This window comes from Mustelus asterias, chromosome 20 (genome assembly GCF_964213995.1).
Source record: "Mustelus asterias chromosome 20, sMusAst1.hap1.1, whole genome shotgun sequence".
NCBI classification, from domain to species: Eukaryota; Metazoa; Chordata; class Chondrichthyes; order Carcharhiniformes; family Triakidae; genus Mustelus; species Mustelus asterias.
Genome location: NC_135820.1, coordinates 78475246 through 78502575, shown reverse-complemented (window position 1 = coordinate 78502575; position 27330 = coordinate 78475246). Strand labels below are relative to the sequence as shown.

General features: G+C 46.5%; 1 protein-coding gene across 1 annotated transcript; it reads right to left on the bottom strand.

The window, feature by feature from the left end:
* Nucleotides 1-1438: 1438 nt before the first annotated feature.
* On the bottom strand, nucleotides 1439-26687 carry poglut1 (protein O-glucosyltransferase 1). The gene is made up of 11 exons (XM_078236912.1): nucleotides 26599-26687; nucleotides 24064-24154; nucleotides 21385-21528; nucleotides 19465-19600; nucleotides 19249-19370; nucleotides 18429-18488; nucleotides 16929-17028; nucleotides 13019-13077; nucleotides 11657-11824; nucleotides 3966-4022; nucleotides 1439-2657 (listed from the first exon to the last, which is right to left on the bottom strand). Exons 1-11 carry the CDS (start codon nucleotides 26675-26677, stop codon nucleotides 2501-2503), a joined length of 1173 nt encoding a protein of 390 aa, XP_078093038.1. The 5' UTR covers nucleotides 26678-26687; the 3' UTR covers nucleotides 1439-2500.
* Nucleotides 26688-27330: the final 643 nt, after the last annotated feature.

Sequence of the window (27330 nt, the reverse complement as noted above, 5' to 3'; positions counted from 1 at the left end):
TTATTATCTCCAACAAGATGGAACTGACTCCACCATGACCAGACCCTGGAAATCACGTGGATTAATATTTAGTTCACTGGTTCTTGCACTGAAAAATTCCTTTCTAGCACCACCTCCGCACCCCACCCCCCCCCCGTACTCATGTCTGTAGTGGAGTGGCAAGTTGCAGTCCCTTCTCCCTAGGTTTTTGGATGTGAAATAAACTAACCCTCTAAGTTAATCGTAACATGAGCTTGATGTGGATTATCAGTAAATTGGGTCACACAAACCAAGGGGTTGAGAAAATATGCCACCTCATACTTTAAAAAATAATTGAAAACACTTCCTGCTGACAGACAAGAAATCAGTCCAGTTTGTCCATCCCTCTCCTGTCTACGACACAAAGGGAATGAAGTAGAAAACTGGGGATATTTTGCTGCAGTTGTACAGGACACGGGTGAGAGCACATCAGGATCACTGAGATAAAAGCAAATCGCAAATAAAAACAGATTGCATGCTGGAATCTGAAATAAAAACAGAAAATCTCAGCAGATCTGACAGTATCTGTGGAAAGAGAATAGAGCCGATGTTTCGAGTCTGGATGACCCTCCCTCAGAGCTCTGACAAAGGGTCATCCAGACTCAAAGTGGTAGGTTTTAAGCAGCATTGTATAGCATGATAGAGAGCTAAATAAGCCAAGAGGTTCAGGGAGAGCATTTCAGGAGCCGAGGACCGAAGGTATGGTTATGAATGGTGGAGCGATTAGGCCAGAATTAGATTAGCACGGATATCTTGGGCGGCACGGCAGCACAGTGGTTAGCACTGCTGCTTCACAGCTCCAGGGACCTGGGTTCGATTCCCGGCTTGGGTCACTGTCTGTGTGGAGTTTGCACATTCTCCTCGTGTCTGCGTGGGTTTCCTCCCACAGTCCAAAGATGTGCGGGTTAGGTTGATTGGCCATGCTAAAAATTGCCCTTCGTGTCCTGAGATGCGTAGGTTGGAGGGATTAGTGGGTAAATATGTAGGGATATGGGGGTAGGGCCTGGGTGGGATTGTGGTCGGTGCAGACTCGATGGGCCGAACGGCCTCTTTCTGTACTGTAGGGTTTCTATGATCTTGGAGAGTTGTGGAGCTGCAGTACATTAAAAAGAGGTGATACTGTGGAGGGATTTGAAAACAAAGATGAGTACTTTTAGAATCGAGGTGTTGTTTGACCGTGAGGCAATGCAGGTCAACATTCACACGGGGAATAGGGGAAGAAGACTGGGTATCGGTAAGGACGCAGGCAGCAGAGTTTTGGATGACCTCAAGTTTATAGTGAGTAGAATGTTGGGAGGCCGGCAGGAAGTACACTGCATTAGCTTAATGCACATTCTCGACATTTACCCTGTAATTCGGAGACTGGTTATCAGTTTAGGTATAAAATTAAGAAACATTAAAAAGACAAACACAATTTACTAAAAAAAACATTTTATTAAAAAGATCAAACCCATCATTTTGCACAATTGCAGTGATTGGTTTATTCAGTTAGGTGGCTGCTGCTGCTAATGTTCTTTCCGTCTAACACGTCTTGCATTGCCCACCGTTTGGTAAATCTAAATGGCTGCGTCACACCATGAGGGCAAAATTATTCCTTTTTATTCAACCAGTTATTGAGTCTCATACCCTGAAGATAAAACATAATTAGCTGCCTTAGCTCCACAGACAAGGCGGCAACTCGTTCCAATTCCAAACCGCACTGCAGCAAACTGCAGGCCAATGTCGAGGGGATGTCCGCTGCTGAACATTACTGATACCATGAACACGCAACGGCGGGGGAAAGAACAGGAGAGGGAGAGAGAGGCACCAGGCAGTGACTGAGCTTTCCTCTTTCTGGTCAATGTTAAAGCTTAAAGTTTATCTATTAGTGTCACAAGGCAGGTTTACATTAACACTGCAATGAAGTTACTGTGAAAATCCCCTAATGTGTGGAGTAGACTCCAGTCAGTTTAGCAGCTGGATAAATACACGGCCAGGAATAGGCCGGAGTCAGGGGGCAGTGGAATGGTGCGAGGAACTCTAACTCCTGGCAGTATTGGGAATGTCGCTCCAAAGATGAGAATGAATAATGAAGATGTGTGGAAGGCCCTCACGGGTTTGGCTCCATTTACACTGCATTGGGAGAAACTATTGGACTTTGCTTCGCTGGATTAATGGATGGTGTTGAGTTGATGGTTGAAGAGATCCACGTGTTGTGTGTGAGACTGAACAAGGCAAGTGACTGCTTGTTGTTCCGTCTTCCTGATAACCTTCTGCATCACACAATTCCCCAAATTTAAATCAGATGGAGACACGAAATCTTACACGGCTGGAGCCTGGGCAAAATGGAATGACTCTGATTGTTTGCAGTTACAGATTCAAATCAGGTGGGAATGAGAATGTTATCCAGCTCGGAAAACTGGCTCGACTGCTGGAATTTTGACAGGGAATGTGTCTTTCAAAGCAGGTGCTGAATGTCTCCATATCCGGGAGGCTCTGGGAGCTATAACTCACTTCGCCGGTGCTTAGGAAAGATCTGGCTGTATTTCTTCAGCTTTCTCGGTTTATACAGCAGTAGTTTGGAGTATCGCACCAGCAACTGCCTCCAGTAACAGGAAACATCGTCCATCCTCAGGTGATCCAGGATAAACTGGTGGCCCCTGTGAAGGTAAAGATAGTAATTGGGAACGGAGTTACTGGAAAACTCAATGTTAAAAAGGCTAGAAACCTAAACGGAGAAACTCCAGGCCCAGTATCTCAGCAACAGGTAAACAAATACTGGGAACTGTACAATAGGGACAGGCTGGAGAACATCTTACCAGCATGGCAGAGTGGCTAATAATTGCACCTGGGCCTGAAAGCCATGGACTTGACTCCCAGTTCACAGACTTGGACACAAAATTCAGGCTGACGCTTCTGTGTAGTGCTGAGGGAATGCTGCACTGTCAGAGATGTCATCTTTCAGATCAAATGTTAAACTGAGTTTTGTCTGTCCTTGTACGTAGATGTGAAAGATGCCAGAGCTGGCTGTTTCAAAGGTGATGAGGGCAATATTGATTCAACAATCAACATCGGATCATAGAATCCCTACAGTGCAGAAGGAGGCCATTCGGCCCATCAAGTCTGCACCGACCACAATCCCAACCAGGTCCTATCCCTATGCATTTTTGCTGCTAATCCCCCTGACACTAAGGGGCAATTTTAGCACGGCCAATCCACCGAACCTGCATATCTTTGGACTGTGGGAGGAAACCCACGCAGACACGGTGAGAACGTGCAGACTCCACACAGACGGTGACCCAAGCCGGGAATTGAACCCGGGTCCCTGGCGCTGTGAGGCAGCAGTGCTAACCACTGTGCCACCGTGCTGGCCCGTAATTCACTGAGATTATTTGGTCATCATCACATTGATGACCAAATGTGTACACGCCACATCACCACATTGATGACCAAATGTGTACACACCACATCACCACATTGATGACCAAATGTGTACACACATCACCACATTGCCACTGGTGGGAGGTTGCAGTGAAAAAACTGACTGCTCCAACAGTGACCACAATTCAAATGCACCTCATTGCTTGCAGAGCGCTTTGGCACATCCTAAGATTGTGAAAGGCGCTATATAAATGCAATTTTTTTCTTTACTAAATGTCCATGGATCTTGAATGACAATCTCATTCAGTGTGATAGAGAGAGGATGTCACAGTGCTATTGGGCTTATTTTCCCGAGGTCAGGGTTTGGCAGTGGGTGGTGATGAGGAATGTCACTGGGCGACAGCGAGCCCTCATGGCCTGAACTTAACAAGGAACAAAGGAGGAAATAATATCAACCAAAAGCAACACTGAGTAAAAACACAGTAACAGGTGACCAGGTTAGAGGCAGGATGGGGTAGTAAGGGTGCCGGAATACATTAGCAATTCTTTAGTCTTATTCAAAGCTCAGCAGCAGGATGGATACCCACCTTGCGGCGATCTCTCTGGCGAGGAGGTCATTGTCCTGAACAAATTGTAACAATTCCCTAAAGCAACAGAGAAATTAATAAGATCAGCTCATTGTGGATACACAAGAACAGACTGGAGCTTTCCTAATCAGGAGCTGAACTCACTGAGCCAAAGGAGACAACGCCATTAAGGAGGATGTGCAAGAAATTCTCACCACTCAGCCAAACAAACCTGACACACCGTAACTGCACTATTACTGCCCCCGTGTACACACTGTAACTGCACAATTACTGCCCCCGTGTACACACTGTAACTGCACTATTACTGCCCCCGTGGACACGCTGTAACTGCACTATTACTGCCCCCGTGTACACACCGTAACTGCACTATTACTGCCCCCGTGTACACGCTGTAACTGCACTATTACTGCTCCATGTACACACTGTAACTGCACAATTACTGCCCCCGTGTACACACTGTAACTGCACTATTACTGCCCCTGTGTACACGCTGTAACTGCACAATTACTGCCCCCGTGTACACACTGTAACTGCACTATTACTGCCCCCGTGTACACGCTGTAACTGCACTATTACTGCCCCCGTGTACACACTGTAACTGCACAATTACTGCCCCCGTGTACACGCTGTAACTGCACAATTACTGCCCCCGTGTACACGCTGTAACTGCACTATTACTGCCCCCGTGTACACGCTGTAACTGCACTATTACTGCCCCCGTGTACACACTGTAACTGCACTATTACTGCCCCCGTGTACACGCTGTAACTGCACTATTACTGCCCCCGTGTACACACTGTAACTGCACTATTACTGCCCCCGTGTACACGCTGTAACTGCACAAATACTGCCCCCGTGTACACACTGTAACTGCACTATTACTGCCCCCGTGTACACACTGTAACTGCACTATTACTGCCCCCGTGTACACGCTGTAACTGCACTATTACTGCCCCCGTGTACACACTGTAACTGCACTATTACTGCCCCCGTGTACACGCTGTAACTGCACAATTACTGCCCCCGTGTACACACTGTAACTGCACTATGACTGCCCCCGTGTACACGCTGTAACTGCACTATTACTGCCCCCGTGTACACGCTGTAACTGCACTATTACTGCCCCCGTGTACACACTGTAACTGCACTATTACTGCCCCGTGTACACACTGTAACTGCACTATTACTGCCCCGTGTACACACTGTAACTGCACAATTACTGCCCCCGTGTACACACTGTAACTGCACTATTACTGCCCCCGTGTACACGCTGTAACTGCACTATTACTGCCCCCGTGTACACACTGTAACTGCACTATTACTGCCCCCGTGTACACGCTGTAACTGCACTATTACTGCCCCCGTGTACACGCTGTAACTGCACTATTACTGCCCCCGTGTACACACTGTAACTGCACTATTACTGCCCCGTGTACACACTGTAACTGCACTATTACTGCCCCGTGTACACACTGTAACTGCACTATTACTGCCCCCGTGTACACACCGTAACTGCACTATTACTGCTCCATGTACACACTGTAACTGCACAATTACTGCCCCCGTGTACACACTGTAACTGCACTATTACTGCCCCCGTGTACACGCTGTAACTGCACTATTACTGCCCCGTGTACACACTGTAACTGCACTATTACTGCCCCCGTGTACACACTGTAACTGCACTATTACTGCCCCCGTGTACACACTGTAACTGCACTATTACTGCCCCCGTGTACACACTGTAACTGCACTATTACTGCCCCCGTGTACACACTGTAACTGCACTATTACTGCCCCCGTGTACACACTGTAACTGCACTATTACTGCCCCCCGTGTACACACTGTAACTGCACTATTACTGCCCCCGTGTACACACTGTAACTGCACTATTACTGCCCCCCGTGTACACACTGTAACTGCACTATTACTGCCCCCCGTGTACACACTGTAACTGCACTATTACTGCCCCCGTGTACACACTGTAACTGCACTATTACTGCCCCCGTGTACACACTGTAACTGCACTATTACTGCCCCCGTGTACACACTGTAACTGCACTATTACTGCCCCCGTGTACACACTGTAACTGCACTATTACTGCCCCCGTGTACACGCTGTAACTGCACTATTACAGCCCCGTGTACACACTGTAACTGCACTATTACTGCCCCCGTGTACACACTGTAACTGCACTATTACTGCCCCCGTGTACACGCTGTAACTGCACTATTACTGCCCCGTGTACACACTGTAACTGCACTATTACTGCCCCCGTGTACACGCTGTAACTGCACTATTACTGCCCCGTGTACACGCTGTAACTGCACTATTACTGCCCCCCGTGTAGACACTGTAAATGCATTATTACTTCCCCCCCCTCCGTGTACACACTGTAACTGCACTATTACTGCCCCCGTGTACACACTGTAAATGCACTATTACTTCCCCCCTTCCGTGTACACACTGTAACTGCACTATTACTGCCCCCCGTGTACACACTGTAATGGCACTATTACTGCCCCCCGTGTACACACTGTAATGGCACTATTACTGCTCCCCGTGTACACGCTGTAACTGCACTATTACTGCTCCCCGTGTACACGCTGTAACTGCACTATTACTGCCCCCGTGTACATACTGTAACTGCACTATTACTGCCCGTGTAAACACTGTAACTGCACTATTACTGTCCCCGTGTGCACTCTGTAACCGCACTATTACTGCTTCCATGGATACACCGTAACTGCACTATTACTGCCCCCCGTGTACACTGTAACTGCACTATTACTGCCCCTGTGTACACTGTAAATGCACTATTACTGCCCCGTGTACACACTGTAACTGCACTATTACTGCCCTGTGTACACACTGTAAATGCACTATTACTGCCCCGTGTACACACTGTAAATGCACTATTACTGCCCCGTGTACACACTGTAAATGCACTATTACTGCCCCTGTGTACACTGTAAATGCACTATTACTGCCCCCGTGTACACTCTGCAACTGCACTATTACTGCCCCCGTGTACACGCTGTAACTGCACTATTACTGCCCCGTGTACACACTGTAACTGCACTATTACTGCCCCCGTGTACACACTGTAACTGCACTATTACTGCCCCCGTGTACACACTGTAACTGCACTATTACTGCCCCCGTGTACACACTGTAACTGCACTATTACTGCCCCCGTGTACACACTGTAACTGCACTATTACTGCCCCCGTGTACACACTGTAACTGCACTATTACTGCCCCCGTGTACACACTGTAACTGCACTATTACTGCCCCGTGTACACACTGTAACTGCACTATTACTGCCCCGTGTACACACTGTAACTGCACTATTACTGCCCCCGTGTACACACTGTAACTGCACTATTACTGCCCCCGTGTACACGCTGTAACTGCACTATTACTGCCCCCGTGTACACACTGTAACTGCACTATTACTGCCCCCGTGTACACACTGTAACTGCACTATTACTGCCCCCGTGTACACGCTGTAACTGCACTATTACTGCCCCCGTGTACACACTGTAACTGCACTATTACTGCCCCCGTGTACACACTGTAACTGCACTATTACTGCCCCCGTGTACACACTGTAACTGCACTATTACTGCCCCGTGTACACACTGTAACTGCACAATTACTGCCCCCGTGTACACACTGTAACTGCACTATTACTGCCCCCGTGTACACGCTGTAACTGCACTATTACTGCCCCGTGTACACGCTGTAACTGCACTATTACTGCCCCCGTGTACACGCTGTAACTGCACTATTACTGCCCCCGTGTACACGCTGTAACTGCACTATTACTGCCCCGTGTACACACTGTAACTGCACTATTACTGCCCCCGTGTACACACTGTAACTGCACTATTACTGCCCCCGTGTACACACCGTAACTGCACTATTACTGCCCCCGTGTACACACCGTAACTGCACTATTACTGCTCCATGTACACACTGTAACTGCACAATTACTGCCCCCGTGTACACACTGTAACTGCACTATTACTGCCCCCGTGTACACGCTGTAACTGCACTATTACTGCCCCCGTGTACACGCTGTAACTGCACTATTACTGCCCCCGTGTACACACTGTAACTGCACTATTACTGCCCCCGTGTACACGCTGTAACTGCACTATTACTGCCCCCGTGTACACACTGTAACTGCACTATTACTGCCCCCGTGTACACACTGTAACTACACTATTACTGCCCCCGTGTACACACTGTAACTGCACTATTACTGCCCCCGTGTACACACTGTAACTGCACTATTACTGCTCCATGTACACACTGTAACTGCACTATTACTGCCCCCGTGTACACGCTGTAACTGCACTATTACTGCCCCCGTGTACACACTGTAACTGCACTATTACTGCCCCGTGTACACACTGTAACTGCACTATTACTGCCCCGTGTACACACTGTAACTGCACTATTACTGCCCCCGTGTACACACCGTAACTGCACTATTACTGCTCCATGTACACACTGTAACTGCACAATTACTGCCCCCGTGTACACACTGTAACTGCACTATTACTGCCCCTGTGTACACGCTGTAACTGCACTATTACTGCCCCCGTGTACACACTGTAACTGCACTATTACTGCCCCCGTGTACACACTGTAACTGCACTATTACTGCCCCCGTGTACACACTGTAACTGCACTATTACTGCCCCCGTGTACACACTGTAACTGCACTATTACTGCCCCCGTGTACACACTGTAACTGCACTATTACTGCCCCCGTGTACACACTGTAACTGCACTATTACTGCCCCGTGTACACACTGTAACTGCACTATTACTGCCCCCGTGTACACACTGTAACTGCACTATTACTGCCCCGTGTACACACTGTAACTGCACTATTACTGCCCCCGTGTACACGCTGTAACTGCACTATTACTGCCCCGTGTACACACTGTAACTGCACTATTACTGCCCCCGTGTACACGCTGTAACTGCACTATTACTGCCCCGTGTACACACTGTAACTGCACTATTACTGCCCCCGTGTACACGCTGTAACTGCACTATTACTGCCCCGTGTACACACTGTAACTGCACTATTACTGCCCCCGTGTACACGCTGTAACTGCACTATTACTGCCCCGTGTACACACTGTAACTGCACTATTACTGCCCCCGTGTACACGCTGTAACTGCACTATTACTGCCCCGTGTACACACTGTAACTGCACTATTACTGCCCCCGTGTACACGCTGTAACTGCACTATTACTGCCCCCCGTGTACACTGTAACTGCACTATTACTGCCCCGTGTACACGCTGTAACTGCACTATTACTGCCCCCCGTGTAGACACTGTAACTGCATTATTACTTCCCCCCCCTCCGTGTACACACTGTAACTGCACTATTACTGCCCCCCGTGTACACACTGTAATGGCACTATTACTGCCCCGTGTACACACTGTAACTGCACTATTACTGCCCCCCGTGTACATACTGTAACTGCACTATTACTGCCCCCGTGTACACACTGTAACTGCACTATTACTGCCCCCCGTGTACATACTGTAACTGCACTATTACTGCCCCGTGTACACACTGTAACTGCACTATTACTGCCCCCCGTGTACACACTGTAACTGCACTATTACTGCCCCCCGTGTACACACTGTAACTGCACTATTACTGCCCCCGTGTACACGCTGTAACTGCACTATTACTGCCCCCGTGTACACACTGTAACTGCACTATTACTGCCCCCCGTGTACATACTGTAACTGCACTATTACTGCCCCGTGTACACACTGTAACTGCACTATTACTGCCCCCCGTGTACATACTGTAACTGCACTATTACTGCCCCCGTGTACACACTGTAACTGCACTATTACTGCCCCCCGTGTACATACTGTAACTGCACTATTACTGCCCCGTGTACACACTGTAACTGCACTATTACTGCCCCCCGTGTACACACTGTAACTGCACTATTACTGCCCCCCGTGTACACACTGTAACTGCACTATTACTGCCCCGTGTACACGCTGTAACTGCACTATTACTGCCCCCCGTGTACACACTGTAATGGCACTATTACTGCCCCGTGTACACACTGTAACTGCACTATTACTGCTCCCCGTGTACACGCTGTAACTGCACTATTACTGCCCCCGTGTACACGCTGTAACTGCACTATTACTGCTCCCCGTGTACACGCTGTAACTGCACTATTACTGCCCCCGTGTACACGCTGTAACTGCACTATTACTGCCCGTGTAAACACTGTAACTGCACTATTACTGTCCCCGTGTGCACTCTGTAACCGCACTATTACTGCTTCCATGGATACACCGTAACTGCACTATTACTGCCCCCCGTGTACACTGTAACTGCACTATTACTGCCCCCCGTGTACACACTGTAACTGCACAATTACTGCCCCTGTGTACACTGTAAATGCACTATTACTGCCCCGTGTACACACTGTAACTGCACTATTACTGCCCCGTGTACACACTGTAAATGCACTATTACTGCCCCGTGTACACACTGTAAATGCACTATTACTGCCCCGTGTACACACTGTAAATGCACTATTACTGCCCCGTGTACACACTGTAACTGCACTATTACTGCCCCCCGTGTACACTGTAACTGCACTATTACTGCCCCCCGTGTACACACTGTAACTGCACAATTACTGCCCCTGTGTACACTGTAAATGCACTATGACTGCCCCCGTGTACACACTGTAACTGCACTATTACTGCCCCCCGTGTACACACTGTAACTGCACTATGACTGCCCCCGTGTACACACTGTAACTGCACTATTACTGCCCCTGTGTACACTGTAAATGCACTATTACTGCCCCGTGTACACACTGTAACTGCACTATTACTGCCCTGTGTACACACTGTAAATGCACTATTACTGCCCCGTGTACACACTGTAAATGCACTATTACTGCCCCGTGTACACACTGTAACTGCACTATTACTGCCCCGTGTACACACTGTAACTGCACTATTACTGCCCCGTGTACACACTGTAAATGCACTATTACTGCCCCCGTGTACACACTGTAACTGCACTATTACTGCCCCGTGTACACACTGTAAATGCACTATTACTGCCCCTGTGTACACTGTAAATGCACTATTACTGCCCCCGTGTACACACTGTAACTGCACTATTACTGCCCCGTGTACACACTGTAAATGCACTATTACTGCCCCTGTGTACACTGTAAATGCACTATTACTGCCCCCGTGTACACTCTGCAACTGCACTATTAAAGCCCCGTGTACACACTAACTGCACCATTACTGCCCCTGCACACACTTTGTAACTGCACCATTACTACCCTGTGTACATTGTAACTGCCTCATGTACACCCTGTAACTGCACTATTACTGCCCCATGTACACATGGCTCGGATTGCTTTATGGATTTTGTTAAACTACACAGTTAAACATCCAAGGGACACAATAGAGAGATAAAGAAGGAATTATTCTGCAGTTAAATTTCTTTCCTACCCACAGAAGACAGAATCAGTACTGATTAAATCTGCTCTGGATAAATCCAAACACGACTCCAACCAAGTAGCCACTGTGTTGCCTGGAGGAGAAGGGCCAGTGATCTGTCACTGAAGCTGTTGTTGAGGGAAGTGTCTTACCGTACGTTGGAGAGGTCCTGACTGACGGGGATATAATGTACCCATGGCTTCAGCTGTGGGTAAAAGAACTCCAGCCATTCACTGCCAACATGAAAAACCAGTGAGCCGCACAGGAAGAGGTGCTTAAATCGGAAACTGGCGGCAACACCCCGAAAATTAAATAAATACCTGGGGGGGGGAAAATAAACTCTCATTAACTGAAAGCAGTAAATGTAATGAGTCCTCAATAAGTGCGTGTAACTAAACCAAAGGTCACAGACCAGCGGTTCCCTGTGAACGTCACAGCCAGCTCGCTGAAGCTTCCCTCCAACAGCAAATACCATTTCTAAGATGTTGGGCTGGAGGAAGATCTGAAAACCAGAACTATAGAAGCAGCAGCACCATCCCTGCACCCACCCAACTCAGGCCAGCGGGGTGACTGCAGCTCAATACTTAACAAGAGGCTGCCCGTAAGAAGATCTCAACCAGCTGAAGGGAAGTGTTCGTCTCCCAGGAACTTGTCTGGCCCTGCACTCACAAGTATGAAAATTTTAAACTGAAGATATTTGGGGATCAGAAGCTGGGACCTATGCTCCTCGAAACCAAACACAATCTTTGCAATAGATCTTACAGCAGCATAGCATCGTGACAATCACAACTAACCATGGCCATAACACACATGACCCTGTCACACTCCGAGGAGTATGTTTAATTACACAAATGTAGCTCTTTCCCTTTAGGGAAAATGGGTATGCAAAATCCTACTAACTGTCCTGGCTTGAGACAATTCACACCTCTTTAGTCTGTGATAATCTCTCTCCACTTGCACTGTCTGTACCTGTAAGTATTTGATTACCTGTAAAGACTCACATTCCAACCATTATCTTGCAATTGAGTTTGTGTCTATATATGCCCTGTTTGTGAACACAACTCCTACTCACCTGATGAAGGAGCAGCGCTCTGAAAGCTCGTGCTACCAAATAAACCTGTTGGACTTTAACCTGGTGTTGTAAGATTGCTTACTCTTTCCCTTTAGAGCTTCATCTTTAAATCTCTCCCCACTTCCCTCACCTACAATCTGAGTCAATTCTGCAATGAGTAGGCTACTAAGTAAAGACAAGAATGTCCAGAAATACGCAGAGCAGCCCTTTCCATCCAAAAGAAAGATGATGGGCTAATGAAGTACGGTCATTGAGATTTGATGAAGTGACTCACGTCAGATGTCAACCTGTCTTTTCTGCTTCAGATGCTGGCTGGCTAGCGGCGTACTCCTTGATTTTATTATCCCAATGCTAAGGGGGTGGGTGTGGGAGGGGGAGGGTGTGAGAGTAGGAAGATGTGGGATGCACTAAGCTGGTAGTGGGAAGGTTTCTAACAACGTACTTGTATTTGCAATGGTCCACCAATGGAATTTCTCTTGCAGGGGGTTTTCCTAGTGTATCCTGCAAACAAATCAAATTAGTCTATTAATAACTTGCATTTATATAGCACCATTAACAGAGTAAAATGCCCCGAGGAGCTTTATCAAACAAAGTGTGGCACGGAGCCACATAATGAAGTATTAGGATCAATGACCAAATGCTTGGTCAACGAGGTAAGTTTTATGAAGCATCTTAAAGGAAGCGAGAGGTGGAGAGGTTTAGGGAGGGAATTCCAGAACTTGGGGTTTAAGCAGCTGAAGGAAGGGCCAACTGCTGGAGAGATGAAAATTGGGAATGTGCAAGAGTCACTGCAATGAACAGAAAGAGATGCAGGGTTCGAGTCTACTCCACCATTCAATGCATTAGGGCGGCACGGTAGCACAGTGGTTAGCACTGCTGCTTCACAGCTCCAGGGACCTGGGTTCGATGCCCGGCTTGGGTCACTGTCTGTGTGGAGTTTGCACACTCTCCCCGTGTCTGCGTGGGTTTCCTCCGGGTGCTCCGGTTTCCTCCCACAGTCCAAAGATGTGCGGGTTAGGTTGATTGGCCATGCTAAAATTGCCCCTTAGTGTCCTGGGATGCGTAGATTAGAGGGGTTAGTGGGTAAAATATGTAGGGATATGGGGGTAGGGCCTGGGTGGGATTGTGGTCGGTGCAGACTCGATGGGCCGAATGGCCTCTTTCTGTACTTAGGGCTTCTATGATTTCTATGATGATTCATAACTGATCATCAACCTCAACTCCACCTTCCTGCTCACTCCCCATATCCCTCGATTCCACGAGATCAATAATGTACTGATTTCGGTCTTGAATACACTCAAGGATGGAGCACCCACAACTCTCTGTGTTAGAGAATTCCAAAGTGGGGATCGTTACAATATTTTCACTTCTGTCAGCCAGAGTCAATATCAATCACTCCCAGGTGGGGCAGAGCAAAGAAGAAGCTTGGCATTTGAGACTCAGAATTTAAAAAGACCTTGCATTTATATAGCCCCTCTTACTCCCATGGCAAGACCCAAGAACCTTCCAGCCCCATGTAGCACATGTAGGATAAGAGGTAGCAAATTTAAGACAGAGTTGAGGAGAAACTACTTCTCCCGAAGGGTTGTGAATCTGTGGAATTCGCTACCCCAAAGTGCGGTGGATGCTGAGACAGTGAGTAAATTTGAGGAGTTAGACAGATTTTTAATTGGTAATGGGTTGAAGGGTTAGAATCCTAGAATCCCTACAGTGCAGAAGGAGGCCATTTAGCCCATCGAGTCTGCACTGACCACTATCCCACCCAGCCCTTATTCCCGTAACCCCATCCTTCTAGTCCCCCTGTCACTAGTGTTAATTTAGCATGGCCAATCAACCTAACCCGCACATCTTTGGACTGTGGGAGGAAACTGGAGCACCCGGAGGAAACCCACGCAGACACGAGGAGAATGTGCAAACTCCACACAGACAGTGAACCGAGGCCGGAATCGAACCCAGGTCCCTGGCGCTGTGAGGCAGCAGTGCTAACCACTGTGCCACCCACAAAATGAATGCAACATTTCAGCTGCTACTACAATAGGAATTGAACCCTTATGTCTGAACTACTGGACCTGTGACATTACCATTACACCACCATACCCTATGGGGAGGTGGTGTAATGGGGAGAAGGCAGGAAAATGGGGATGAGGAGCATATCAGCCATGATTGAATGGCGGAGCGGACTCGATGGGCTGAATGGCCTAATTCTGCTCCTATATTTTATGAACTTCTGAAGTGTGATTGTTGTTGTACCAAAGGAAACAGCCTGTCAACTTGTGTACAGCACGCTCCCACAGATAACAATGAGATTAGCAACCAAATTATCTGTTTTACTGACACTGGTTGCGAATGAAATATTGGCCAGGAAAGTCATAGAGGTTTACAGCATGGAAACAGGCCCTTCGGCCCAACTTGTCCATGCCGCCCTTTCTTTTTTAAAACCCCTAAGCTAATCCCAATTGCCTGCATTTGGCCCATATCCCTCTATACCCATCGTACCCATGTAACTATCTAAATGCTTTTTAAAAGATAAAATTGTACCCGCCTCTACTACTACCTCTGGCAGCTTGTTCCAGACACTCACCACCCTCTGTGTGAAAAAATTGCCCCTCTGGACACTTTTGTATCTCTCCCCTTAAACCTATGCCCTCTAGTTTTAGACTCCCCTACCTTTGGGAAAAGATATTGACTATCTACCTTGTCTATGCCCCTCATTATTTTATAGACCTCTATAAGATCACCCCTCAGCCTCCTACGCTCCAGAGGAAAAAGTCCCAGTCTATTCAGGCTCTCCTTATAACTCAATACATCAAGTCCCGGTAGCATCCTAGTAAATCTTTTCTGCACTCTTTCTAGTTTAATAATATCCTTTCTATAATAGGGTGACCAGAACTGCACACAGTATTCCAAGTGTGGCCTTACCAATGTCTTGTACAACTTCAACAAGACGTCCCAACTCCTGTATTCAATGTTCTGACCAATGAAACCAAGCATGCCAAATGCCTTCTTCACCACTCTGTCCACCTGTGACTCCACTTTCAAGGAGCTATGAACATGTACCCCTAGATCTCTTTGTTCTGTAACTCTCCCCAATGCCCTACCATTAACTGAGTAAGTCCTGCCCTGGTTCAATCTACCAAAATGCATCACCTCGCATTTGTCTAAATTAAACTCCATCTGCCATTCGTCAGCTCACTGGCCCAATTGATCAAGATCCCATTGCAATTGGAGATAACTTTCTTCACTGTCCACTATGCCACCAATCTTGGTGTCATCTGCAAACTTACTAACCATGCCCCCTATATTCTCATCCAAATCATTAATATAAATGACAAATAACAGTGGGCCCAGCACTGATCCCTGAGGCACTCCGCTGGGCACAGGCCTCCAGTTTGAAAAACAACTCTCTACAACCCTCTCTGGCTCTGACAGTGGGGAGAATGTCCCTGGATCTTCTTCAAATAGTGACATGGGAACTTTTACGTGCGACCAAGAGAGCAACAGGACCTGGGTTTAATGTCTCTTCCACATTTATACAAGCTTCATTCATCCAGTTTGAACGCAGCAGTTATTGTTATGAGGATAAAACACGGATGGCATTCCACAAACAGCAACCGAGTGAATGATCAGTCAATCTGCTTTTGATGGCAGTGATTGAGGGACAATTGTTGACGAGGATAGGCTCATTTCCAACAGTGCATTGAGATCTTTAGCATGCACTTAAACAAACAGATAGAATAATTGAATCCCTACGGTGCAGGAGGCCGCCACGCAGCCCATCGAGTCTGCACTGACAACAATCCCACCCAGATCCTATTCTCGTAACTTCACATATTTACCCTGCTAATCCCCCTGACAGCAGGGTCAATTTAACACGGCCAATCAACCTAACCGCACATCTTTAGACTGTGGGAGGAAACCGGAGCACCCAGAGGAAACCCACGCAGATACGGGGAGAACGTGCAGACTCCGCACCAACAGTGGCCTGAGGCTGGAATCGAACCCGGATCCCTGGTGCTGTGAGGCAGCAGTGCTAACCACTGTGCTACCGTGTCACCCTGTATCTTTGCTATTTGTAGGAGCTTGCTTTGCGCAAATTGCTAGTGTGTTTCCTATATTTTGGCAAAGATGAGTCTTCGATATGAAGAGCTGAATTCCAGAGGTGAGGTGAGAGTGCCTGTACTCGGCTTCCAAGGCAGTATTTGACCAAGTGTGGTTTCAATGAACCTTAGTTCCAATTCGGGGTATTCTTGTACAGTGACTCTGTACACTACCAACTAGGTTGATCACACTTCACATGAGAATTCTTCCATGGATGAGAGACTTCAATTTTGCAGCTAACACCAGGATTTTACCTTTTCTGACTTCCAGGCTTGATTTTTGGTGTATTCTGCATCTACCAACATAGGTTCTTCCCGAGAAAGCAGAATAAGAGGATCTCGTTCAGAACTTGTCCTGAAAGTGAAGCAAGGTAATTTAATTCCATCAGCACAGCTTAATATTCACACATGCATCAGAGAGAGGAGAGCACATTACTGCCCCCTGCGGTTATGTCTGAGCATGCATGTTTGAGAATAAGACACTACTCATTGTTTTATTCATTCATAAGGTGGAGGGTATCACTGTCAGGGACAGCATTTACTATCCATCCATAACTGCCCTTGAAAAGATTATAGTCAGCCACCTTCCAGGATATAACAAGTGCCTCGCATTTCAGAGGGCAGGTTCGAATCATTGCAGTCGGTCTGGAGTTTCATTTAGCTGCTTCCCTAACAGTGACCCTCAACCCAAACCTCACAACACTTCATTCCACTGCACAAGTATTTATGTTTCCATTATCCATAGCAGTCATTCTGTTGTGGTGATATAAACAGGGCCTAGTTTTAAGGCTGATAAAATTGGATATCCTAAATTAAAGAATTGGACATATTGAAATCAAACACAGTCAAACCTCAGGCAGGCCAATTATACAAATACACAAACATGTCTGGGCCTGATCCATCAACCACCCATCAAAGGTCGTTACACTCTACTTGAGACTTAGCAGGAGATCATGGCACCTCATTGAAATGCATCGGTCTATTGTTAGAAGCGCAGATTGAGCCAGACTTTCTATCACCAAGAGTTCCTGTAGATACCTTATCTGATAACAAGTTCAACAACATGGAGATGGACACCTGGGGGGCGGACCCTGGTGTCCTGTCAGGCAGACATCAAGAAACCCACTGGGTATTGGAACCCCCTCCTGGGACCTCATTGGCCAGAAGCCAGAGAAGTTTCTGGAAAGGCAAGCAGGCTGGGGGATAAAGGGACACACTTTGAGTCACACAGGAGCGAAGACTCGACAGTGGAGACGGCCGTGACCATTTGGAAGACTGACCAGAGAAGGAAGGAAGAAGCGGCCATCGAGACTCACCTTCGTGACGACGGACCAGAGGGACTCAGAGAATCGGGCCTGTAGTTCAACCAAACCATCTTTACGGGTAGTATACTTGAATCTGCTGGGGTATTCTCTTGTTTTATGTGGGTAATTTAAGGGTTAATAGTGTTATTATTAATAAACTTGTTGAACCTTTACTTGTGTTTGTCCTTTGTCCATCTTGCAAATAAGGGCACCAGGGTAAAACATTGGAGTAAGTAAACTGGTTGAAAGTATCTGAGAATTAACAGGTACAACACTGTGAACCTCTCCAGCGTTAATCTAACCCATTTTCACCGCAGCTTTTACAAAGGAAAATTGTGGAATCAACCCTTGTGCTGAGAATGTAAAGAGGAGCTTGCCTGGAGTTCAGAATCTTTTAATGATCCCCAGCCACTATGTGCTGTGTTGTAACAGTTATCATTATTAGCCTTACCGTGATCCTCTAAAGAAGCCTTTTGAGACTTTCTTCTCCCAAGGCCACTTTTCAGCAGATCTGGAGGAGGGAACAAAAAGGAGTCAGTTAAGTTTTTAAGTGATAGGTGCTGTTTAATGTGGACACCTAGCCTTCTTGTTGTGTATCACAAACTCAGGATTACATGACTATTCTACAGACTGTTATATTTGTAGCGTACCCATTTAGAAAGGAAAAAGAATAAAAAATGTTCTTTGCTTTCCATTCCCACCATTGTACGCTGACAAAGACATTGCCTCACCAATTCAATCTCCTGTAAGAGACAATCACAGGTAAACCTTCAAGAAAGAAAGACATGTCTTCCAAGGCACCTTTCCTAACCGCAGAACACACTGGGGTGCAGAAACAGTGACTACATTTCAAAAGCATTTTACTGGACACATGGTGCTTTGGGATGTTCTGGGATTATGAAAGGCGTTAGAGGAATGCAAGTTCTTTCTTTCTTTGGATAGGATAAGTGTGGTGAAGTCTGTAAGCATAAAGACGGAGAGTGAATTAAATCAGATTCTGCATTTCCTTTCAGGTTAATGTGTATTTTCTTTGTGATTATTGTAGCTTCTAATTACATTGTAGGCTGAGCCACACATCTCATGATCAGCAACATGACTCAGTTAGACCAGACTGCCTGCCTTCCTCAGGTCTCTAAGGCACTATCCCAACCACCAGATCGCACATAAATAACCCAGTGAACGGCAGAGTAGGGCTGCTTCCACCATTTATATGGTCAGACTCTCTCTCAGAGTTCTCGATGCACCGATTCTATTCGGCAAATATGACTCACACTTCTAACTCCTTTCTCATTAGATCCCAGCGTCCAAGTCCTGTGGGGTAAATGGGCCAAACTGCTGGACCTCCCTCCCAGAAGGTCCATGCAGGGTACATGATGTCATAGTATTCTGATGTCTGTAAGAGAGAAATAAGTTGCAGCATTTTGTGAATTCACTGTAAAGGCCGGCTTGAAAGCCGGACATTGTTCAAAGTTTCTTTTCATGCTTACCTTACTGAAAGATAAAACAGGTCGAATGGGCTTTATCCAGTTTGGAACCTGAGGATAATCCCGGACATTGAGCACAAATTCCATGTCAGGGAGATCGTCAATTATTTCCAGAATGAAATGCTCTACCCCACTGCACCTAAACTCAGAAACAAAACAAAGTGACCTGTTGGCTCAGTAACTAGTCAAAAAAACAACAGTGTTTGAACTCCAAATAGAGACATAAAGAGGAGCAGAGAGGTATAAAGGTGTTATATTTATAGTAGCCACAGCAGATTGCCACAGATTAATGAGATCAGTGTGCCTTCAGCCTTCACGTTTCCATTCAACATTCTCTCGTTAGTTTTTGCTTGTTTAAAACTTAACTCTCTGGTTTTTCTTCAGTTTATTATTCACTTTGTTTCCCTGAATGATAATCACTCTGGACAAGATGCAGATTGTAGCCCAAATGCACAGGATCCCACGTGAAGCGTTATCACAGGTCAGCTCCATGGATGCAGAGAGACAGATAGAATAATGAAAAACATCAAACGACAGGCACGTGCTTTAGGATAGGAAACACTGAACTCGAACTGAAACAAAGAAAACCAGTGAAGGACCTTGCCTCATTCCTACATTCACATGGTCCTGTGTACAAAACTATTGCTTTGTTTGTGCAAAGTTTAAGTTTATTTATAGTGTAACAGATAGGCTTACATTAACACTGCAATGAAGTTACTGTGAAAATCCCCTAGTCGCCACACTTTGGCGCCTGTTCAGGTACACTGAGAGAGAATTTAACATGGCCAATGCACCTAACCAGCATGTCTTTCGGACTGTGGGAGGAAACCGGAGCACCCGGAGGAAACCCACGCAGAAACGAGGAGAATGTACCCACTCCGCACAGACAGAGACCCAGCCAGGAATCGAACCCGGGTCCCTGGTGCTGTGAGGCAGCAGTGCTAACCACTGTGCCACCGAAGGCAGACACAAGGGAAATCTGTTGATTAACAGATGGTCATACATCCAGCCAATAACTTGCATAAAGATTACTGATAATCTAATCCAGTGGAGTTCCCGACAGATAGCTGGTTTGACGCAAGTTAAATTTTCAGGAGTTTGTTTAGGTTTTAATTTCTTAGATCTTGCAACCGTTCTCCAATCGGGTGTGGTTACCGGTGATTTGGGAAGGTAAAGAAAGGGCAGTTTGGCAAACTCTGTTTTGGGACTGAGAGTTCCAGAGAGCTGGGGCAGAATAATCAAAGGACTGACCTCCATTGCTGCAGCAATCAAACAGCAACCCAGGGTCTGAGTGTCACAGAGTGCGGGCTGAATACCATTCAGATAGGCCATGGAGGGATTTACAAGAGGACAGGAAGAGGGCACCAAAGTGTATTTACTCGAGCAAAGATGAGAATTGTGTGGAGGAGTTTGTGTGGCAAGAAGACTTGGGTTGCAGAATTCTGGATTGACCAATTCTTCAGAACAGCGGGGGCAGGGAAACCAGCAAGGAAGCCATTTGAGAAATTAACCTTAGAGGTGAATGGTTGCAGCAATAGAGTGGGTGGGATAGCACGTTGGGGGCAATGTTCCAAACAGGGAAGGAGGCAGAACTGGATGTCAGGAACAATAAATTCAGCTTCGCACCAAAGGTCAGGGAATGAGTTTGAGGCTATTTTCTGATCTTTTGACTTCAGTTTTTCCTTATCCTATTGTGTGACTCAGATCTAATATATCCTACCAAAGGTTTTACTCGTTCTTCACTAGAGCGTCTGTCTGAACAAGCAGCATTGCGGATGGTGGAGTTAGGTTTCCTGTGGGTAGCAGATGTTGGGACAATTTCCTGGCCAAAAATCTCTCAAGGAAAAGACTCTACCTCTTTGGTTCATTTCAGTCTGATATTATAAATGCACCAAATCGCAGCAGGTCTGGTTGTTCTCCCACCTGGCAGGAAACATGCAGTCGTCTTGGCGATACAGCTTGCCCTTTATTATCTGGTAGTGAGTCCCTACATTCTGACTGACAGTCTCTGCCATCATGTCATTGGAGATTCCTTGCTTGAAGTGTGAAAGGTCATTTTCCAGGACACTGAATAAAATGTGGAAAAAGATTCTTATAAAAGGTTTGCTGGTCAAAGATGGACATTTATATTTTTCCAGTCCATGTTACGATTTTCACAGAAAAAATAGTCTAATAATGCATTTGCACCCTGTGGAATCTGAGTTAACAATGAGGCTCCACACCAACTTTTGAGAGACATGAATCTCACACAATTCACAAGCATCACATTTTAAATATATATATTCATTCAAGGGATGTGGGCTTTGCTTTCTCGGCTAACTTTCCCATCCCTAATTGCTCTTGAGAAAGGGGTGGTGAACTGCCTTCTGAAATTGCTGCAGTCCCTGTGGTAGGTACACCCACCGTTCAGTTAGGGAGGGAATTTCAGGAATTTGGCCCTGTGGCAGTGCATAAACAGCAATATATTTCCAAGTCAGGATGGTGAGTGACTCGGAGGGGAACTTCCAGGTGATCGTGTTCCCATGTGTCTGCTGCCCTTGTCGGCAAGTAGTAGTAGTGAGTCTGGAAGGTGCTGTCTAAGGAGCCTTGGTGAGTTCCTGCAGTATATCTTGTAAATGGTACACACTGTGGAGGGAATGAATACTTGTGGATGGGGTGCCAATCAAGCGGGCTACTTTGTCTGGGTGGTGTTGAGCTCCTCAAGTGTTTTTCTATCTGTGTGCATCCAGGCAAAGTGAGAGTATTTCATCGCACTCCTGACTTGTGCCCTGTAGGTGGTGGACAGGCTTTGGGGAGTCAGGATGTGAATTACACACCGCAGGATTCCTGGCCTTTGACCTGCTCTTGGAGCCACAATATTTATATGGCTAGTCCAGTTGAACTTCTGGTCAACGGCAACCCACAGGACTGTGGGGGACTCAGTGACGGTACTGTTATTGATGGTTGAGAGATTGTCATTGCCTGGCACTTGGGCGGTAGGAATGTTACTTTCTAGCCCAAGCCTGGATATTGTCCGAGACTTGCTGCATTTGGACAAAGGAGCATTGGTAATTCCAGAATGGAGAAACATCCAGTTCATTGCAGAGATGAAGTTAGACCGGATGCAGTTCAAGAGCAGTGAAGCAATGCAGTGATATGGGGGAGACAGTGGTATGATGATAATGTCACTGGGCTCATCACCTAGTGGTCCAGGCTAATGTACTTGTGACAAGGGTTTCACCACGGTAACTGGTGGAATTTAAATTCAATAAATAAATTTTAGTTTAAAAATCTGGAATTGCAGGTTAATTTCAGCAATGGCAAATATGAAACTATCTTTGTTGTAAAAACCCATCAGATTCACTAATACCTCCGAGAGAAAGCAATCTGCCATCCTGCTCTGGCCTAGATGTGACGCCAGGCACACAGCAACGTGGTTGACTCTTAACAGCTCTCAAGGATAATTAAGGATAGACAACCAATGCTGGCCTTACCAGAGATGCCTACCCCCCATGAACAAATAAAAAAATAGTTGCACTATTTTCAAAATCTATCACCAGGAACTAAATCACTCACATTTGCTGTGGGGAGATTTACTGAGGTGGCATGGGGAAGAATGAATTTTTCTACATTTTCAGAGAAGTGAGCACTTATTGTCTGATAAGGTGATGGTGGTGAGCTTGAGAAACTGTTTTTACAACAAAAGTAGTTTCTTAGCCTACTTCAGAGGGTGGGTGGGGCATCAAGTAACAACCACACAGTGCATCCTAGAGTCAAACATTGGCCGGAGCAGTTGAGCATAGCAGGTTCCATTTGTATACAAGAATGTCAGTGAAACTTTCAATGGTGAATGCCCAGTGCCAGCCCACAGATCACCAGATTTAATTTAAAAAGGTGCAGATAGCAAGGGATTTAAAAAAATTAATTTGTGGGCCGGGGCGTCGCTGGCTGGCCAGTATTTATTGCCCATCCCTAGTTGCTCGAGGGCAGTTGAGTCAACCACATTGCTGTGGCTCTGGAGTCGCATGTAGGCCAGACCGGGTAAGGGCGGCAGATTTCCTTCCCTGAAGGACATTAGCGAACCACAATCGGCAATGGTTTCATGGTCATCAGTAGATTCTTAATTCCAGATATTTTTTATTGAATTCAAATTCCACCGTCTGTCATGGCAGGATTCAAACCCGGGTCCCCAGAACATTAGCTGAGCTTCTGGATTAATAGTCTAGCGATAAAACCACTGGGCCATATGCTAACTTCTGTGTAGCAGAGGGAGTCATTTCTTCCAGTGTTCTGGTGAAGTGCAGACTGTCTGCCAGACATATTCCTGCCCCTGTTACAGAGTTACAACAATATAATATTGTGCATTTGGCTCCTCCAACCTCTACCCCTTGCCCATGTGGTTTCAATCTCATACTTGCCACCAGCAGCTTTATGGCCAGGAGATTGAGAGGTTGAAATCGGGCTGAACTTCATCTGCTCCCTGATTGCAGGGGAGCGCGAGGGCGCTAACGCCACTAGTGCTCACAGCTAAAGGAATGTGATAACATTTCACATTTGAAGTTATGATTTAAATACCATAACGCATTTCAGAAAGATTAAAAATTTTGAAGAGTACGGCCACACCTTTGGTGACAGCTGCAATTATGCTGGGTGCAGGGTTGGTAAGATCCCACAGCAGCTGATATTCTGTCCTTGTATATGTGCCAACTTCCATCTATAAAATGAAAACCACACCGTTAGAAATAGAGTTATAATCAACAAATGTTGAGTGGATTTAACAGCTTGGTTCTGGTCGAATTAAGAGAGATGCCAGTTAATACCATTCCATCCCCTCACTGCTGCAAGTGGACCTGTTTCCCAGTAGGTCGAATGCATCACATTTGCAAACGACATGTGCAAATGTTTAATAAATATGCTAATTTAAAAAACAAAACCTACAGATTATTTTGGAAATTCCACATACCAAAAGCAACATCAGACAAGGATCATAGAAATAGAATCATAGAAACCCTACAGTACAGAAAGAGGCCATTCGGCCCATCGAGTCTGCACCGACCACAATCCCACCCAGGCCCTACCCCCATATCCCTACATATTTACCCGCTAATCCCTCTAACCTACGCATCTCAGGACACTAAGGGCAATTTTGAGCATGGCCAATCAACCTAACCCGCACATCTTTGGACTGTGGGAGGAAACCGGAGCACCCGGAGGAAACCCACGCAAACACGAGGAGAATGTGCAAACTCCACACAGACAGTGACCCAAGCCGGGAATCGAACCTAGGTCCATGGAGCTGTGAAGCAGCAGTGCTAACCACTGTGCTACCGTACCGTTACCTAACAACCGTATTCGGTCACACCTTAAGGCTGGTTGCAAAATGACATTTACACAGTGAGATTTGGATTAGTGAAAGAGAGGGAGCTAACTCTGCATTACTTATGGGCAGCACGGTGGTTAGCACTGCTGCCTCACAGCGCCAGGGACCCAGGTTCAATTCTGACCTTGGGTAACGGTATGGAATTTGCACGTTCTCCCCGTGTCTGCGTGGGTTTCCTCCGGGTGCTCCGGTTTCCTCCCACAGTCCAAAAGTCGTGATTAGGTTGATTAGCCGAGCTAAATTGCCCTTTAGTGTCTGGGGAATTAGCAAGGTAAATACGTGGGGTTACGGGGATAGCGCCTGGGTGGAATTGTTATCAGTGCAGGCTCGATGGGCCGAATGGCCTGCTTCTGCACTGTAGGGATACTATGACTTGTTCTGTGCCTACTAAACCTACTAATTACATCCTCAAAGATCTCTCAATAGATTTATCAAATGTGATTTCGCTTTTGTAAAAGAATCTTTGATCACACTATAATTTTCAAAGTGAACTGTTAATGAGATTCCAGCACTTTCCCATTGACTATTGTCAAGCTAACTGGCACGTAGTTCCCTGTTTTCTCTCCTCCTTTCTTGAATAGCAGTGTTACATTTCCTAACTTCCGATCTGCTAGGACTGTTCCAGAATCTAGGGAATTTTGGAAAATCATATAACCAATGCATCCACTATTTCTGCAGTTATTTCTGCAATGCAATTTCACCAGATTATCAGAGCCTAGAGTTAAATTATGATAGAATACAAGGCAATTTTATGCAATCTATTAAATGTAGATGATCGATTTACATAAAATGTTAAAAGGCTTTGATCAGTTAGATACAAAAGGTTGTTCTCTCAATATTTCCTCTGATAGGGGAATCAAGGACAGGACAATATAAGAGCCAAACTATTGAGGAGTGAAATCTGGAAACGTTATTTTCCGGAATGGAAACCTAGAAGTCTCTCCCCTGCAGAAACAAGGGATTAATTAGCGTTTGCAATATGGCAGAAGATTTTTGTTCAGTAAGGTTGTCCATCGATTTGGAGCAAAGACAGGTATATGGAGCTAAGGTACCAACCAGCCAATATTTAATTGAATGGCAAGGAGATAATTGGTTTACTCCTATCCTTAATGCTGATATCATGGAAAGGACAGCATGATTCAAATTGATTAATCGTGTTTCTCACTCAAGTTTGCAATTCCCTGCCGAGTTGTTTATAACAGCGTGTGCTCTACAGTACAGCAGTGCCACCAGCAGGCAATTCTGATATTGGTTAAATCTGACTCATTAGGTCCCATTGATAATGGAGTTACTTCTCATCAGGCTTACACCAGCAATGCAACTTAATATGGAGGCTGCTCCCCCAGCAACTACTCAGTTAACCCCCAGGCTGCATCCCCTAAACCCCCTTCTCCAACCCCGGATTTGTATCTTACCAATGTTACACCCCCTGGTTTCCCCCTCCCCATTCTCTGATGTCCCCCCCATCCCCACACCATGCCCTTGGATTCTCCATTCCCCCCATGCTGTATCTCCCCAACCCCCTTCATGATGTCGCCTCTGGTTTCTCCCTCCCTCAGGCTGTGCCCCCCTGATCGCCCCCACCTCACTCTGAAGCCCCTGGTTTCTCTCTCTTACCCCCAACCACCCCCCCTCCAAAACAATGCTGCAGCCTCTACATTTCCCCTCCCCTCGGTTCTCATCCCCACCACATCACACACGATTCTACCCTCGGATTTCCTCAATCTGCCTCCCGACCTTCCCTCAGCCAAGCGGCCGGCTCCGGGGAGCCGCTCTACCTGCGGGGGAGCTGCCGGCGGCCGCCCACACACTCTGAGAGCAGAGAACCGCCGCCACCAGCCGCCATCTTAGCGCCATAACGCACTGCGCCTGCGCACATCCACCGCTCCGCTGTCCATTGATCAGCCTGGCCGCCCGTTACCATGGAGACCAAGCAAGAGGCCTAGCTGCAAAGGTGCAACCCAGACCTGCTAAAGGCTGAGCCCACAGACATTCACTCTACTCCGGATATACACATCTCATCGTCCCTTAAAACACAAATAGTTAGAAAATGCCCAGGTTAAGGGTTGCCAACTCTATTTAAATATTCCTGGAGATTTTATCACCTGGGTGCATGGGGTTGCCAACCCTCCAGGATTGGCCTGGAGTCTCCAAGACCCAATGATCAATCTCCAGGACACTGCTGTTTGCAACTCTGGAGAAAAATCAAGTCATTTTAAGGGGGATTGCCCTTTTGTCTTTTTCATTGAACATTTCTCTTTACCAGATTTAAAAATATTGGGAACGTTGAGAGGAAAAAGGCTGTTTGACAATCATCCGATTGCATATTGTTGTTTTTCTTTCCAATTGGCAAGCGAAGGCAATGTGCCACAAGGATGGATGCGATGAAAAGTCAAGGAACATGTGTAATCACAGTTGGCAACACTACTGCATGTGTCCTGCCTTTGATAACCTAATAGATCATGTCTGTGCCCACATTTCCATCTTTAATCACCCAACATTTTCACTGA

Coding starts and splice junctions, on each gene's coding strand:
- poglut1 (XM_078236912.1), bottom strand. CDS start 26,677: ATGGCGCTAAGATGGCGGCTGGTGGCGGCGGTTCTCTGCTCTCAGAGT. Junction 24,155..26,598: donor CGCCGGCAGCTCCCCCGCAG/GTAGAGCGGCTC, acceptor TTCATTTTATAG/ATGGAAGTTGGCACATATAC. Junction 19,601..21,384: donor GACTGCATGTTTCCTGCCAG/GTGGGAGAACAA, acceptor TTCTGAGTTTAG/GTGCAGTGGGGTAGAGCATT.